The sequence below is a fragment of the Schistocerca nitens genome, chromosome 11, assembly GCF_023898315.1.
Source record: "Schistocerca nitens isolate TAMUIC-IGC-003100 chromosome 11, iqSchNite1.1, whole genome shotgun sequence".
In the NCBI taxonomy this organism is placed as follows: domain Eukaryota; kingdom Metazoa; phylum Arthropoda; class Insecta; order Orthoptera; family Acrididae; genus Schistocerca; species Schistocerca nitens.
Window position 1 is genome coordinate 168,213,534 of NC_064624.1, and position 17,181 is coordinate 168,230,714.

Sequence of the window (17,181 nt, forward strand, 5' to 3'; positions counted from 1 at the left end):
ACTCTTTTCATTACAGTTCCAATCAAATCAGAAAATATGTAATGTAGGAAAGCTGTTTGGAACGCAATACCTGCATTATTTAATGTACTACATATGCCTCCACATGTGCAGCTGAAGGTGAAACCACACAGACATTACAATAAAATGTCAAAAGCAATAATCCTGCAGGCTTTCTCGCTGCAATGTGCACTAGTGTTGTTCCAGCTTGCAGACGGTAACAGTTCCCACAGCAATGAATATCATGACCGTATATGTTAAACTGTGCTTTAACTTTAATGTTCTGTAGGCAGCTGACACTGTTCTGTGCAAATTTACACAAAACTATTAGATAAAAACAGCAGCTAGTAGTATGATAAGAAGATCAGTAATTTCCTTTAAAAAATAATAGTGTTGCTAATGTCCAACTACATTCTGCCAAACAAAATTCTAGAAACTGAATACAAAACAATTAAGTGTTTCTCGAGTCAAATATTTGGATAAATTGTTCTAGGAACTAGTTTTGAAAACAGTATGGATGTAGCCCACTGACAAAGTATTTAAAATGGGCAAAGAGGCACTGAGGAAATATAGAAGAGAAGAAAGTAATCACAAATTATTTTGTTAAAAAAAGGATGGGTGAAGGAGCAAACAAGGAGATTCTAAATAAGATCAGTATTTCTTCACATGTAAAAATATGCACTAAACTTCTATGGGATATTAAAAGAATGGAGTCAACCAGGTAAGTTGTGGAGCTCTAAAAAACCAGCAGTAAAGCTAGAATACAGACAATGGAACTTGTCATGACAGTAAAGATGACGAAAAAAGCAGGGATAACACAACAGCCAATGTTCGACAAATTTCATGTCTCTACCCACACCTTTTAATGAATACTTTAACTCACTCCATACCCCTAATGTGGAACCAGAACAAAATGTGTGAATGAATGGATGAAAAACATGTTTACCACTAAATTCTTTTTACACTGTACAAGTTGAACCCACTTTAGAAATACCATATTTGTTGATTTCTTTGCCATTTATGCAATATGTGTTTGTATAAGTTCAGCCGTGACGGAAGTGGTGCAGATAGCAATGCAGTTCTATTTAAACTGATGCATTATTCAAAAGAGTGAAGTACAGATGCAGCTTGATTTTGAATTACTCAATTTAACATAGGAGCCAAAAATCAGCTGACAGTGGGTGAGTGAATGATGAAATAAAGAAACATACATATTTAAAAAAAATTTAAAGCTGATATGGCAAAATGGTTTTAACCTTAAAAAAATTTACTTTGGCAAGGAACCCATACACACAAGACAAGACAGATTATTTTAAAGTGTAATGTGCTCTAGAAAAATAATTACAGTGCAGCAAATATGATGGAAAATTTACATGTGCAAATTTTGTGATTGGTTTGTATCTGTGACCTTTTATAGGCAACTAGTTTTATTTTGGAAGCATCTTTTCTATGCCATTCAACAATATTATTCAGCCATCTTTACACCATTCAATGCCTCCACCCTCCTGTAGTATTGTTCTTCATCACACGATTACTGATTTCCTGGTCAGAACTTTTTCCAATATTGTAATAATTATTGTCATACTTTTTCTCACAGTTTACCAGGTAAGCAATTGCCCATATTTAATAAGTCCACTGAAATGTTACATTTGTAAAAGTTTCTACACTGCGCAGTATTGCATCCCCAGTTAACTTCAGCAACATTTTTCTGCCTCATATAATCTCTCCCACTCTCTTTGGCTGCTTCTATCGAGACTTCATGCACCTATAAAACTGATTTTGCAGCGCTTCATTATTTGCAGCAATTCAGCTGAACAGAAGAGAACTGAGAATAAAAAGCAAAGCTATTACAAACTGAGGAATACTGAGTGTTTATAATTTTTTTTTTCCTTTTTTACAAAACTAGAAAATAAATAGACCAAATTTTTGCAGCCTCTGTAGAGAAGGCTGGAATGTCTCAGGCTGGGAACCCACAGATCAGCACCTGCAACACAATAACAGGAAAAACAGCAGTCACACATACTGGATTTCAAACATTCAGTTTACGTGGTTGTGGGAAACATACATGCTGTGTAAAGGGAAATTAAAGAAACCTTTGGAAAAGCTCAGAGGGCAAACTCATATTTAGCAAAGAAAGGAAGGCTGAAATGTGGAAGAAATATACAGAGGCAGTAGATGAACATGATATGGGAGATATGACATTGTGAGAAGAGTCTGACAGAGCATTGAAAGATGTAAGTGAAACCAAGGCACTTGGAAATAGATGAAATTCCCGCAGAAATACTGAGCTCCTTGGAAGAGTCAGCCATGACAAAACTATGCTGCCTGGTGTTCAAGACATATGATACAGGTGAAATACCCACAAACATCAAGAAAAATTTTATAACTGCTATTTCAAAAAAGGCAAGCGACAGGTTTGAAGGCAAATGACAGGTGTGATAATACTGAACCATAAGTTTAAAAATTCATGACTGCAAACTACTGGCAAATTATTTATAGAAGAATGTAAAGAATCATACAAGCCAAATTGGAGGAGAATATTCTCTTTGAAGTTGCTAAGACAGCAGGAATAAACTTCAGGATGCATAAGATTACACTCTGTAAAGAAACCAGAGTATAGTTATAGGAATTAAAAGGTGTGAGAGGAATGAGTCAGGGTTGCAGCAAACCAGACTGCAGTTACAAGAACTAAAGGACACAAAAGGAATGAGACCAGGTTCTAGGCTATCTCCCAAGTTACTCAGTTTGTACATTGAGCAACAGAAAACGAAACCAGACAATTTTGGACAGGGAATTAAAATTTAGGGAGCAGACAAAAAATCGAAGTTTATTGATAACATCATAATTGTATCAGAGACAGCAAAGGACTAGGAGAATCAGTCGAATGGAGTGGATAATGCCTTCAGAAGAGGTTACAAGGTGAACACCAACAAAAGGGGTCAGGAATATTTTATTAGGAAATGAGACACTGAAAGCTACAGATGAGTTTTGCTATTTGGGCAGCAAAATAACCAAAGCAGAGACGATTTAAAATGTAAATAGGATGATAAGTTTTCCCGAAAAAGAGAAATTTATTAACATCAAATACAAATTTAAGTGTTACGTCAGTCTGTTCTGAAAGTATCTCTCTTAAGTTCCGCCCTGTATAGAAGTTTAATGTCAATGATATCGACTTCTGGGAAGAGACATGGTGCTAGACTAATGTGGAGGTACAGAACCAAATTATGGAAAAAAAAGAAATTTATTGCACAACTTGACAGAAAGAGTAGTTTGACTGAGAGGACTTAATCCTGAGGCAGCAATGAATTGTTGGAGGGGAGTGTCTGCAGAGAGGGGGGGGGATTGTAGAGCTTTGCGGCAGAAATAAGGCTGATAACAGCGTAATCTCAGTCTCTTTTACAATGAGAAGATATGTTGCATATTTTATACTATTTTCACTATATTGAGTCATACATAATTGAAATTCATATCTACATCTACATCCATATTCTGCAATCCACTGTGAGGTGCGTGGCAGAGGATACATTGTATTGTACCAGTTATTAGGCTTTCTTCCTGTTCCGTTCATGTATGGAGTGCGGGAAGAATGATTGAATGCCTCTGAGCATGCAGTAATTATTCTAATCTTATCCTCAACAGTCCCTGTGTGAGTTATGCATTTGGGATTGTACTATATCCCTAGAGTAATCATTTAAAGCTGCTTCTTGAAACTCTGTCAGTAGACATTCTGGGGATACTTTACATCTGTCTTTGAGAGTCTTCCAGTTCAGGTCCTTCAGTATCTCTCTGACAATCTTCCACGGATTAAACAAACCTGTGATTATTTGAGCTGCCCTGCTCTGTATACAGGGTGACAACTATCGAACTATATGAAAAAAAGTTACATTAGTTACAAACTATGGCATGCATACACTTTATTCAACATGTAAATGTCACTACAGATATTTGGATTTAGGTTATGACATGTTTGATATATCTGCCAACATTGGCAATGATGTGGCGCAGATGAATAGCGAAATTGTACACGACATGTTGAATTGTCTGAACATTGATGCTGTCGATGACCTCCGAAATGGCGTTTTCCAGCTCAGCAATGGTTTTGGGGTTATTGTGTACACCTTGTCTTTAATATAGCCCCACAAAAAGCAGTCACATGTTTTCAGATCCAGAGAATCTGGATGAGGGGAATGTAGCCTGTGCCAGTGGCCTCTGGGTACTCCAGAGCCAGAATGGGGTCCCCAAAGTGCTCCTCCAGGGCATCAAACACACTCCTGCTTCCGTGGGGTTAGGTTCTGTCATGCATGAACCACCTCTTGTCAAAATAAGGATCATTTTAGATAATAGGGACAAAATCGTCTTACAAAACATTCACATACTGTTAGGTAGTTACTGTGCCAGCAAGAGATATGGCAACAATTGTTCCACGACTGGACATTGCACACCACACAGACATCCATTGAAGGTGAAGAGACTTCTCGATAATGAAATGCAGATTCTCAGTCCCCCCAAATGCACCAGTTTTGCTTATTGACGGACTCGTCTAAATGAAAATGCACTTTTCCGTTAAACCGAACAATATTCAGATCAAAGTCCTGTTTGTCAATTCTGTGGACAATAGTGCTGATGAAACACAACCACTGTTCCATACCCTTGGGGCTTAACGGCTGACGGGTTTGAATTTTGTACGGTTGGTCCCCACCTGTTGTGCAGCTCATCTGATCAATTTGCTGTGGCCGGTTTGAAACACAGCATGCATATTCTTGAAGTTTTCGGCCTTTTTGGATGACCAATATTGCCGACACTGTCCTCACAACACTACCCATTCTCTCAAACTTGCAAATCAAATTGTTGATTGTTAGCACACTTGGACCAGTTGTCTTCAGCTTGAACTATGTTACAAATTTCCTTCGGACCACAGTTGGGGTGCTATTGCTCATATGGTAGGCCTTTACAAGTGCTATACACTCAGGCACACTGTGCTGTGACATTTTCGCATGCAAATGGTGAAAGGCATGTGTGAATTCACATACCAATTCCCATCATGCCCTGCAGCCATCCATGTAGTTTGAACATCCTAAGTCAAGCCATTCAGAATTTGATGATGATTTTATTTCATATAGTTCAATAGCTGTCAGAATGTACGTTCAATATCTCCTGTTAGTCCTGTCTGGTATGGGTTCCACACTTGAGCAATATTCTTGAACGAGCCGCACAAGTGATTTGTAAGCAATCTCCTTTGTAGACTGAATGCACTTCCACAGTATTCTACCAATGAAGCAAAGTCTAACAGCTGCTTTATCCACAAATGAGCCTGCATGAACATTCCATTACATATCCCTACAAATCGTTACAACCAGGTATTTGTATGAGCTGGCCAATCTGAACTGTGGCTCATTGATATTATAGTAATAGGATAACGAGTTTTTTCATTTTGTCGAGTGCAAAATTTTACATTTTTGAACATTTAGAGAAAGTTGCCAATCTCTGCACCACACTGAAATCTTATCAAGATCTAACTGAATATTTATAAAATATTTATCCCACTTTCTTTCAGATAGTACTTCATTATAGATAACTGCATCATCTGTGAAAATCCTGATTTTACTATTAATACTATCTGCAAGGTCATTAACATACAACAAGAACACTACTTGCGTCACAACAGCTAAAATGACTTCTGCATCTGACAATGACTCTCCATCCAAGATAGCATGCTGCATCCTTCTTACCAAAAAGTCCTCAATCCAGACACAAATATCACTTGATACCTCATATGATCATACTTTTGACAATAAGCAAAGCTGTGGTACTAAGTCAAATCCTTTTCAGAAAACAAGAAACATAACATCCACCTGGTTGCCTTGATCCAAAGCTTTCAATATGTCATGGGAGAAAAGTGAAAGTTTGGTTTGAAAATCATGCTGGCTGGCATTGAGGAGGTCATTCTATTCAATGTACATCATTATGTTTGAGCTCAGAAAATGTTCTAAGATTCTACAACAAATTGATGTCTAGGATATTAGATGACAGCTTTGTGGATCACTTCTACTACCTTTCTTGTACATAGGTGTGACCTATACCTTTCTCGAAGAACTGGGCACAGTTTTTTGTTTGAGGGATCTACGATAGATTACAGTTAGATGATGGGCTGACTCAGCCACAAATTCAGTATAGAATCTGACAGGGATTCAATCGGGCCTGGAGCTTTGTTCAGTTTTAACAATCTCAGCTATTTCTTAACACCACTGACACTAATACATCTTTCATTCATCTTTTCAGTGGTACAAGGACTAAAGTTGAGTAATTCTCCTGGGTTTTCCTTTGCAAAGGAAATTTGAAAATGTAGTTAAGCATTTCAGCTTTTGCTCTGCTACCCTCAGTTTCAGTTCCTGTCTCAGTCACTAGGGCTGGACGCTAACTTTGTGCATTAACAGCCTTTACATAGGAACAGAATTTCTTTGGTTTTTGTGAAATGTCATTTTCACAATATTCTGCTATGGTAGTCATTGAAGGCATCAGTAATTGATCTCTTGACAGCCAAATGCATTTCATTCAGCATCTATCTATAGCCCTACTATTTGTTTTACACCTCTTATGCAGTAATCTTTGTTTGTTTAGAAGTTTCTTTGCAGTGACAGTGTATCATGGAGTTTCCCTAATGGCAGTAAATAGACAACCTTGACATAATTTACTTTTAGATATGCACTGTAAAGTGTTGGATGAAAGTTCAGCCTATTCCCCTGGCATATTTCACTCAGACTTCCATTTCCTCTTAAAATTCAAAGTTGCTCTTGTTCATCAGCATTTTTCACCGTGCAACTCCAGCTGTGGAAGAGTGCCTTGCAGCCCTTCCAATGGTACACTACAAAGACGAAATTTCACTGGATGAAATATGTTAATGTTAAAGAAGATTATGTTGAAAAACATTCTGGAAACATAAATGCACGTTTTTCAGTATGAGGCAGAGAACTTTTGAGACCTCCCTCCTACCTTCACTGATTTCATCTCTACTGATTTTACTTATTACACATTTCAGTTAATTCTGAAGTTCATTGTGAAGTGCACAGCAGAAGACACAGCCCACTGTACCACATATTTACATTTCATCCTGCACCATTACCTCGTACAATTCTGTCTGTATTATGTCTGAAATGCAGTCTTTTTTGTGAGGTAAGGGAGATAGTTACATACATAGAAATAATCCATTTTAAAAATGACATTCCTACAGCGTGATTATATCAAAACTATGGAACTGCTGGAAAGGCGTTATTTCAGTGGATAAAAAATGGTATTATTGGTTTGTCCAATGCATGATATCTTTATGTAATTACTGATGCAAGGGGGTGGGAGATTGTCACCCCCAAGGAAGTTGCATCACAGGAACGCCATTTTTGAAAATACTGCAGTGAATGGAAAGAGTAATGATTCGAGGAATAAACTCTGGAATTTTGGTGTATGGAGTTATTGCTCCTTCTATGAAAACAGGCAACAAATGTTCATAATATTGAGGTATTCAGTGGTGTGACTGATTACTATTTGGAAAGCAAGTATTCATTTATTTGCATACCATTTATATAAGAATATATATATTTCTTTTCACACATTTTGTACCATTAGGTCTTCCATGAGATCCTATAGCTCTGATATTTTTCTTGCATGGACTTTTACTTTGTAGTATTGTGATTCTTCACTGGATAACTGTCTATTAAAGTTTGAAATCTGCTGCTTGCTTAAGAAAATGTGTTGCTCTGACATCCACAAATCCACAAAAATATTTATACAGGGTGTTACAAAAAGGTACGGCCAAACTTTCAGGAAACATTCCTCACACACAAAGAAAGAAAATATGTTATGTGGACATGTGTCCAGAAACGCTTACTTTCCATGTTAGAGCTCATTTTATTACTTCTCTTCAAATCACATTAATTATGGAATGGAAACACACAGCAACAGAACGTACCAGCGTGACTTCAAACACTTTGTTACAGGAAATGTTCTAAATGTCCTCCGTTAGCGAGGATACGTGCATCCACCCTCCATCGCACGGAATCCCTGATGCGCTGATGCAGCCCTGGAGAATGGCATATTGTATCACAGCCGTCCACAATACGAGCACGAAGCGTCTCTACATTTGGTACCGGGGTTGCATAGACAAGAGCTTTCAAATGCCCCCATAAATGAAAGTCAAGACGGTTGAGGTCAGGAGAGCGTGGAGGCCACGGAATTGGTACGCCTCTACCAATACATCGGTCACCGATTCTGTTGTCGAGAAGCGTACGAACACTTCAACTGAAATGTGCAGGAGCTCCATCGTGCACGAACCACATGTTGTGTCGTACTTGTAAAGGCACATGTTCTAGCAGCACAGGTAGAGTATCCCGTATGAAATGATGATAACGTGCTCCATCGAGCGTAGGTGGAAGAACATGGGGCCCAATTGAGACATCACCAACAATGCCTGACCAAACATTCACAGAAAATCTGTGTTGATGACGTGATTGCACAATTGCGTGCGGATTCTTGTCAGCCCACACATGTCGATTGTGAAAATTTACAATTTGATTACGTCGGAATGAAGCCTCATCCGTAAAGAGAACATTTGCACTGAAATGAGGATCGACACATTGTCGGATGAACCATTCGCAAAGTGTACCCATGGAGGCCAATCGGCTGCTGATAGTGCCTGCACACGCTGTACACGGTACGGAAACAACTGGTTCTCCCGTAGCACTCTCCATACAGTGACGTGGTCAACGTTACCTTGTACAACAGCAACTTCTCTGACGCTTACATTAGGATTATCGTTAACTTCACGAAGAATTGCCTCATCCATTGCAGGTGTCCTCGTCGTTCTAGGTCTTCCCTAGTCACGAGTCGTAGGCTGGAATGTTACGTCTCCCTAAGACGCCAATCAATTGCTTCGAACGTCTTCCTGTCGGGACACCTTCGTTCTGGAAATCTGTCTCGATACAAACGTACCGCGCCACAGCTATTTCCCCATGCTAATCCATACATCAAATGGGCATCTGCCAACTCCGCATTTGTAAACATTGCACTGACTGCAAAACCACGTTCGTGATGAACACTAATCTGTCAATGCTACGTACTGATGTGCTTGTCGCATGTCAACACGAGCACCGAAGTCAAGATTACCTTCCTTCAATTGGGCCAACTGGCGATGAATCGAGGAAGTACAGTACATACTGGCGAAACTAAAATGAGCTCTAACATCGAAATTAAGCGTTTCCGGACACATGTCCACATAACATCTTTTCTTTATTTGTGTGTGAATAATATTTCCTGAAAGTTTGGTCGTACCTTTTTCTAACACCCTGTATAATTTGGTACCAGGTGGCGGTGATGAAAGGACTAACACACACATAGCTGAGCATGACCTCACAAATTAAGTTCTGGCACAGGTAAACAAGAAAAATTATCCAGTCAGTATACTCTGTGACCTTGCTACAGTCTGTGACATCATGCCTTCTACAAATGGCATCTAACCTTCAGAACAGAAAGTAGAGAGTCACACTGGTGCACTTAGACACAAGAACGAAACAAACTTGACAATTGTATAACACCAAATGTGGGTCCCATAAGTGTCAGTACCAGGTCTGTTGTTTATCTTAGGTCAAATTATGATGATCCCTCAAGTACAGGGAACAAAAATTCATGGTCACATGCCATGTGGATTCACCTTTCAGCTCACAGCAGTCCCCACTGTACTCTGTCGACATCACATTGGGGTGACGTGGTGGCCACCTATGCCATTGAGCGGCTCCTCCTGGCTCTTGGTGTTTGCAGCTGGTCCCACACCATTGGACAGGTCACCGGCCACACGTGTCGGCTGCACCGGGTTGGAGCCCTGCACACAGATACGTACTGGCTGTAACCACTGGCTGTACTAGAGCCAAATATGAAAAACTTTAAACTGTCAATATTTTATGGAACTTTTCCGAGGCCTTCAAATGCACAGATCTTTTAATTCTACAAGAGAAACTATAAAATGTTGCATTGTGAATAGAGTCTTGTCTCAGTTACAGAAAACAGACCACATTAACAAATTATAATACAGGAATAAAACCAAATTCACAGTGAGAAAAGCACTAAGTATGGAGATCCACAAGGATCAGTATTTGGCCCACTACTGTTTTGACCTAAATAAAACGTGATATAGAGATTCTTGAGCAATATTTTTGAGCGTTTTGGTATGAGAAATCCATGCTATCCAGTGGCTTGTTACAGAATAACTGCATCTAGTTTGACTCTTTACACAAATTTTTTTCATACCTGGATTGGGCTGTGAACTAAGCTTTTATTTGATTCAGCTGCTATATTCGGGACCTAATTGTTAAATATTGTATATTGTATTGTCATGCTAAGCTATATGGAATTCACTTATAACTCCCTGTAACTGACTTTACAAGAATATAAAGATTTCAAAGCAATCTAATTAACAGGACATTGAACTTACAGAGACACAGAATTCCACTGTTCACTGGTTGTAGCTTTTCTGATGTGGTATGAAGATACTATGATATGGTTTGCCATTCATGTGAGAACATTTCACTATAGCACCACTGTATTGTTCCTTCCACTGCATTCAGTGAACCTTCACACTGGATGTATTGGCCAACTGGATCCATACTACTCTGCAACACTGTTAACATACAGCTAACACTGCCAGAAAAGAAACCTGAGAAAGTACTGAGCTGTTTGACAATCCAGCTTGAGGGGAAAGATTAAACTGGACATTACTGATGTTGGCAACAAGAATCGTGAGCAAATGGAACAAATTTGTTTCCAAACAAGACGCACAGTGCATACTGTAAATGTTGGGTTGCAAATGTCTATGATATGCAGACATTTGCAGCACAACCACATCACAATACCTTCACAGCAGGCCAGAAAAGCTACACCCAGGCCTATCACTGAAGCCTGTTTATGTACAGTGTAGTTTTGCCTTTCTTTAAGTTTACAGTCCTGTTAGTTTCGTTACTCTGAAATCTTCTTCTTCTTCTTCTACTACTACTACTACTACTACTACTACTACTACTACTACTACTACTACTACTACTACTTCATAAGTCAGTTGCTGGGAACTTTAAGTAACTTTCAACAATAAGTACAATGTAGAGTAGTTAACAGTAACTTTCTGAATATAGTGGGTAAGTTAAATAAAATCAGTTTCTCCAGGGAATTATCTAATTCTCTTAGGAAATGGCTTTCAAAGACTGCTATCTGAAATACACCTCTATGATACTGGAAAGGTGGAGATTCAGTCACTGAGTAAATAAGTGAAGACTAAGAACTCTCAGGTACACGATGGATTATATAGCGGAATACTAAAGCACTGTGCTGCCTATGTTGGTCCAGTACTTGGCCAAATTTGTAATTCTTCTTTTAGGAATGTTTAGTTTCCTGAATGATTAAAGAACTCAACAGTGAAACCACTTTATATATATAAAAAAAAGAAAAAAAAAAGAAATGGATAATGGAGACAAATTCACATTTCAGTTCCAATGGTTTTCAGAAGGAGTTTAAAAAAATTAATTAGTAGCAATAATATTTTGTCTATTGTAAGTAATTGTGCAACTGGGAATTTGCAGGAGTGACGTTATACTGACTGACCAGCCCGGTGACTGTACACGGTTGTGCACGAACTGCCCTCTGCTCTGTAGCAGCAGCTATTTACAGATGCATATAAATCTGTCTTTACAGAACAATAAATTATGTATAAGATTTTTGAAAACATAGTCAGTGATCTTAAAAGTAGTTAAAATCTAGACTGTTTTAAATTTTAATTTTAATAAATTATGCAGTTGTTGAATTTCAACAGTATCATGAAAGACAGGAAAGTAGAGAAAACATATTTACATTAAGCAATTAAGTTATTTTGATTAACAACCATCTGAATGCACAAAAAACAGCACATGTAGCTGGTTCTAGTTTTATGAGCAAAATTTTAAGTGTGTACTAGAATTGTGTCGAAGAACACATTGAGACTTGAGGGGACTCACTAAAATCCATCATCCCGGTGCTGTAGGAAACAGAACACCATGTTATAGTAAAAGTAGCTTCTTTTCCACATTTTCAAAGGTCCAAACAAAAAAATTTTACTGTGCAATCAAGTTTTGAACACAAGCACTACTGTTCAGAAGAGGAAAGTTTACACTTTTATCACAAATGCAATGTAGAATGAAATGAGTCAGTTCTTAATTGCAAAAGCCAGAGAATCTGAAATCTGTTTATTACTGCCCCACCTAGCACAAGTGAAAAGAAAGTTTCAGGTAAACCCTAGGTATTTTTTGGCATAGATGCCAAATCTGCAATAAAATTGACCACTGCATTGTGGGAAGAGAAGTTAGTGGGTAGCACAGATATATGTCCCATTTGAAAATATTAACTTTTTATCTGGAACATTTTTTCATACAATTCACATTTTTTGGAGCTATTCAGTTGTTCTATACCAAATCAAACAGCCTATACATTACATACAGGGTGTTTAAATATAGTGTCATATATTCCTATATGAGTTAGTATTGGTGAGTAATAGAAGGAAAGTACTTATTTTGGTATGTCCAAAAATCAATACCTGTTATGACATGAGCTGTTGAAAATCCGCAGTTCTCAGACTGTATTTTATTTACAGATGAAGCAGAATTCACAAGAGATGCCATAGTAAATTACTACAGTATGCATGTATGGACCAATGCAATACTTGAGCAATCACAGTGATAAGGCATCAGGATCACTTCAGAGTGAATGTACGGGTGGGAATTGGCAGTGAAAGGCTCTTAGGGCCATAGACTTTACCAAACAGTTAAACAGGTGCCAAATATCAGAGTTTTCTGTACAATAAATTATTAGCGCTAATGGAGAACATTACCATTACAGAATGATGAATGTTTTATGCATGACAGGTCACCACCCAATTTTCTACTGATTGTGTAACAGTATCTCACTGCAATGTTCATGGGTAATGGATTGACTGGGGAGGTCCAGTACCATGGTCTCCTCATTGACCAAATCTGAATCCGTTGGATTTCTGGCTCTGGGGATATTTAATAACATTGATGTGTACCCGACCCATCAACAATGTCGAGATGTTGCAGTAGCTTGTGACCAATGCACAAAACACAATCCAAATGGTGCTCTGTATATCTGAAAGAATGCTTATTCACTGTGAAGTAGCACTGAAGAATGCATCAGAATGCATGGTAAGTGCATGCCTGTAGCATATATTTCTATGTAACACACAGATGGGAATGAGAGAACACATTGAGCCATATCTCAACAGCTACTGGTTTCTGGACACATCTTTTATTCCATTTTCGACCAATATTTGCTCCTATAGGTATATGTAACAATTTTCTATAATACCATGTATATAAAGGGTGACATCACAATAAGTGGAGGAACAGTACCTTACTACATTCTGCCATGTCTAAATATAATTTGTCAGGCTCTTACTTTCTCCCCATTTTATTATCAGTTCCCTGGTAGTTCTCCTTTTACCTTAAGTTGCCTTGTTTGCACAAATATTGAGCTTTTCGGTCACCCCAACACCGCTATATGTGATCCAGCATGACACACGGCATTTCCTGTAAGCTCAATCTCTCTGGTGAGCGAGACGACCTTTGACAAATGATCGGCATATATAGTGGAGCCATTCTTCCGACTCTCAGCGTCCATTAAGTCATAGGGCATATTGTGTAGCTACATCATAGAAGCTGAGTTGTCAGATCGGCCCCAGTGGGGACATAGCAGAATGGCTCGTGTGCCTTTTTTGAAAACTAAGTACCAAGATTGGTCTCTTGAGAGCCATTTAAGCCACTAGACTAAATAAGTCTGCAGTCGAGAAAGACACTTTATAATTTAATAATAAAATGAAATAAATTAAGTTTAATAATAAAGTTAAGGACAAAAGAGATAAAGCTAGAGTTCTTTACCTCACACAATCTTGGTCAAACACTTGTAAATAAAGAGTATGTGGCCTGTGAAAAGTACGACACTGCTGGTATATATCACATCAGTTGTGACAATTGTCCTGCCAGGTATGTGTGGCAGACTGGCACAGGGTCTGCTATTATGTTTCAAGAACACGATTGTCTGAGAAATTCAAATTCTACTTTAAGTAGCAACTTACATGATTCTGGCCACTCCATAACAGGTGTAGTCAATAATTTAAAAGTCTTACACAGAGAAGGACCAGATCTTAAACATTGTGGAAGAGTCTAAAGCTATACCCCAAACACACCCTTAACAATCAGCTGGACTTAAGATGTTACAATATACTGTCGAACTTTGATCACCTTTCAAAGATGTAGTGTGATATTTTCTTGGCTATTGATCCTGGGCTTGTTTTTATATGTTCCTGCATCTGGTCTATTTGGTTTTACAATTTTTTTGCTGACATATTTTGTAGTTTATATGATTATGCTGTGTAACAGATGCCTCAAACATTCCCAAGATATTGGGATTGCGTAAAAATGTTTGTAGCTTTCCCTGCTATTTGCACGGTGATGCTAGTGCCCTCCATAATACACATGAACACACTGGCACACTGAGGAGGCTGAAGCATTGCTGTCTGCAGCCTCCCAGTAAGAAGTGAGGATTCATAACCAGGGGTGTTCAATGTATCTAGCTGGGGCTTTTACCTTTTCTTCTTTTGTTATTTTGCTCTTTTCACTGTAGGTAGATGTACTTTTAACATTTCAGTTTTCAACCTGTCAATTTGAATTACGACATCCCGCTTGTTGTGGGTAACAGTACTTTACTTTGAGATGTCGACTCCCCCTCCTTTTTGTATCTGGGTTTAAACATGTCACTGATGTGTGAGTAGTTCATAGTGGTTGTCGTCAGCATAGGTTATTAGGATAGCTATCTGTTTATCATAATATTCATTGTACATTTCCTATCTTGTACACCTGAAGATGTGATTAGAAATCACAAAAGTTTTTGTGTTCCCATAATAGTTCATATATAAGTGAAAGCGGTTTATTTCAGAAACACTTTATAATTAACTCCACCACTAAAACAGCTTTTAATCCAATACTAAATGTGTCTTCAAACATATTATATCTGAAATTGACTGCCTAATCACTTGTCAGGACATCGCTCAGCTGGAGACAGTGCTGCCACTGTTACCACTGCCACTCACCCTGCGTCCTCTCCTCGCGAGCAGCGCCCTCCGGACTGGCGGCACGAAGAGGTCGGGGTCTGGTGGCGGCGCACTGCGGTCCCCCTTGCAGGCGACGCCCGCCACCCACGACGCGACGGCGCCCACAACGAGTGTCAGCAGGAATCCCAACACGACGACCCATAGGTACGACACGCGGTACAGGTAGAAGTACTCGCTGCAATGTGGGGGATAATACATATTGTACATACGTGTAACATGTGGATCCCAGGTGTGGTGTGCGTGTGACATCACGATGTAAATGCCGATGTTGTTGTTGTGGTCTTCAGTCCAGAGACTGGTTTGATGCAGCTCTCCGTGCTACTCTAACCTGTTCAAGCTTCTTCATCTCCCAGTACCTACTGCAACCTACATCCTTCTGAATCCGTTTAGTGTATTCATCTCTTGGTCTCCCTCTATGAGTTTTGTCCTCCACGCTGCGCTCCAATACTAAATTGGTGATCCCTTGATGCCTCAGAACATGTCCTACCAACCGATCCCTTCTTCTAGTCAAGTTGTGCCACAAACTCCTCTTCTCCCAAATTCTGTTCAATACCTCCTCATTAGTTATGTGATCTACCCATTTAATCTTGAGCATTCTTCTGTAGCACCACATTTTGAAAACTTCTATTCTCTTCTTGACTAAACTACTTATCATCCACATTTCACTTCCATACATTTCTACACTCCATACAAATACTTTCAGAAGCAACTTCCCGACACTTAAATCTATACTCAATGTTAACAAATTTCTCTTCTTCAGAAACGCTTTTCTTGCCATTGCCAGTCTACATTTTATATCCTCCCTACTTTGACCATTGTGAGTTATTTTGCTTCCCAAATAGCAAAACTCATTTACTACTTTAAGCATCTCATTTCTTAATATAATTCCCTCAGCATCACCCGATTTAATTCGACTACATTCCATTATTCTCATTTTGCTTTTGTTGATGTTCATCTTATATCATCCTTTCAAGACACTCTCCATTCCATTAGACACTGTCCATTCCATTCAGCTGCTCTCCCAGGTCCTTTGCTGTCTGACAGAATTACAATGTCATCGGCAAACCTCAAAATTTTTATTTCTCGTCCATGGATTTTAATTCCTACTCCACATTTTTCTTTTGTTCCCTTTACTGCTTGCTCAGTATACAAATTGAATAACATTGGGGATAGACTACAACCCTTTCACAGTCCCTTCCCAACCACTGCTTCTTTTTCATGCCCCTTGAGTCTTATAACTGCAATCTGGTTTCTGTACAAATTGTAAATAGCCTTTCTCTCCCTGTATTTTACTCCTGCCACCTTCAGAATTTGAAAGAGAGTATTCCAATCAACTTTGTCAAACACAGGCTTGCCTTCCCTTAATCTGTTCTCTAAGATAAGTCATAGGGTCAGCATAGTCTCACGTGTTCCAACATTTCTACTGCCAATACGGAATTTTAATTGAACGCTACTCTTTCCGTTTAGTAAACTACCCCATACTGTGTGTGTTATTTCATACTTCCATCCTTTTATTCTCAGGTGATGCTTCATTCCACTATTATGAGCCATATTTGAATGTTTTCTGTATATTCTTTGCTGATTTTATGTTAGTCTCATTTTATGAGACATTGCATTTCATTAATAGTTGCTTGTAAGTGGAAGGTACACAGTGTTTCAATAGCTTTTCAATAAATTATTAGGAACAGTAAAAATGTATTGAAGTACTCATATATGCAGAAATGTTAAGAATAATCAAGAAGTTAGTATTGATTAGAATGAAAGCAGTTGCTGACGTGTGTGAATATTACCAGACTATCAGTTTAGTAAGTCATGGTTGTAAAATACTAAAACAAATTCTTTACAGAAGAATGGAAGAACTGGTAGAAGCTGACCTGGTGGAAAGTTTGTATAGATTCTGGAGAAATGCAGCAAAATATGAGGCAATAGTGATCCTACAACTTTTCTTAGAAGATAAATTAAGGAAAGGCAACCCTACATTTACAGTATTTGTAGACTTA

At 38.6% G+C, this 17,181-nt stretch overlaps 1 protein-coding gene across 1 annotated transcript in view; it reads right to left on the minus strand.

Moving 5' to 3' along the window:
* Positions 1-1,252: 1,252 nt before the first annotated feature.
* Positions 1,253-17,181, minus strand: part of LOC126213500 (putative sodium-dependent multivitamin transporter) — a 616,831-nt gene continuing 600,902 nt past the window's right edge. Inside the window, exons 7-9 of the mRNA XM_049941337.1 lie at positions 15,161-15,356; positions 9,695-9,862; positions 1,253-1,981 (exon numbers count right to left, since the gene is read on the minus strand). Of these exons, the coding sequence (XP_049797294.1) occupies positions 9,734-9,862; positions 15,161-15,356 (325 nt within the window). The 3' untranslated portion in view covers positions 1,253-1,981; positions 9,695-9,733. The remainder of the gene's footprint in view (positions 1,982-9,694; positions 9,863-15,160; positions 15,357-17,181) is intronic.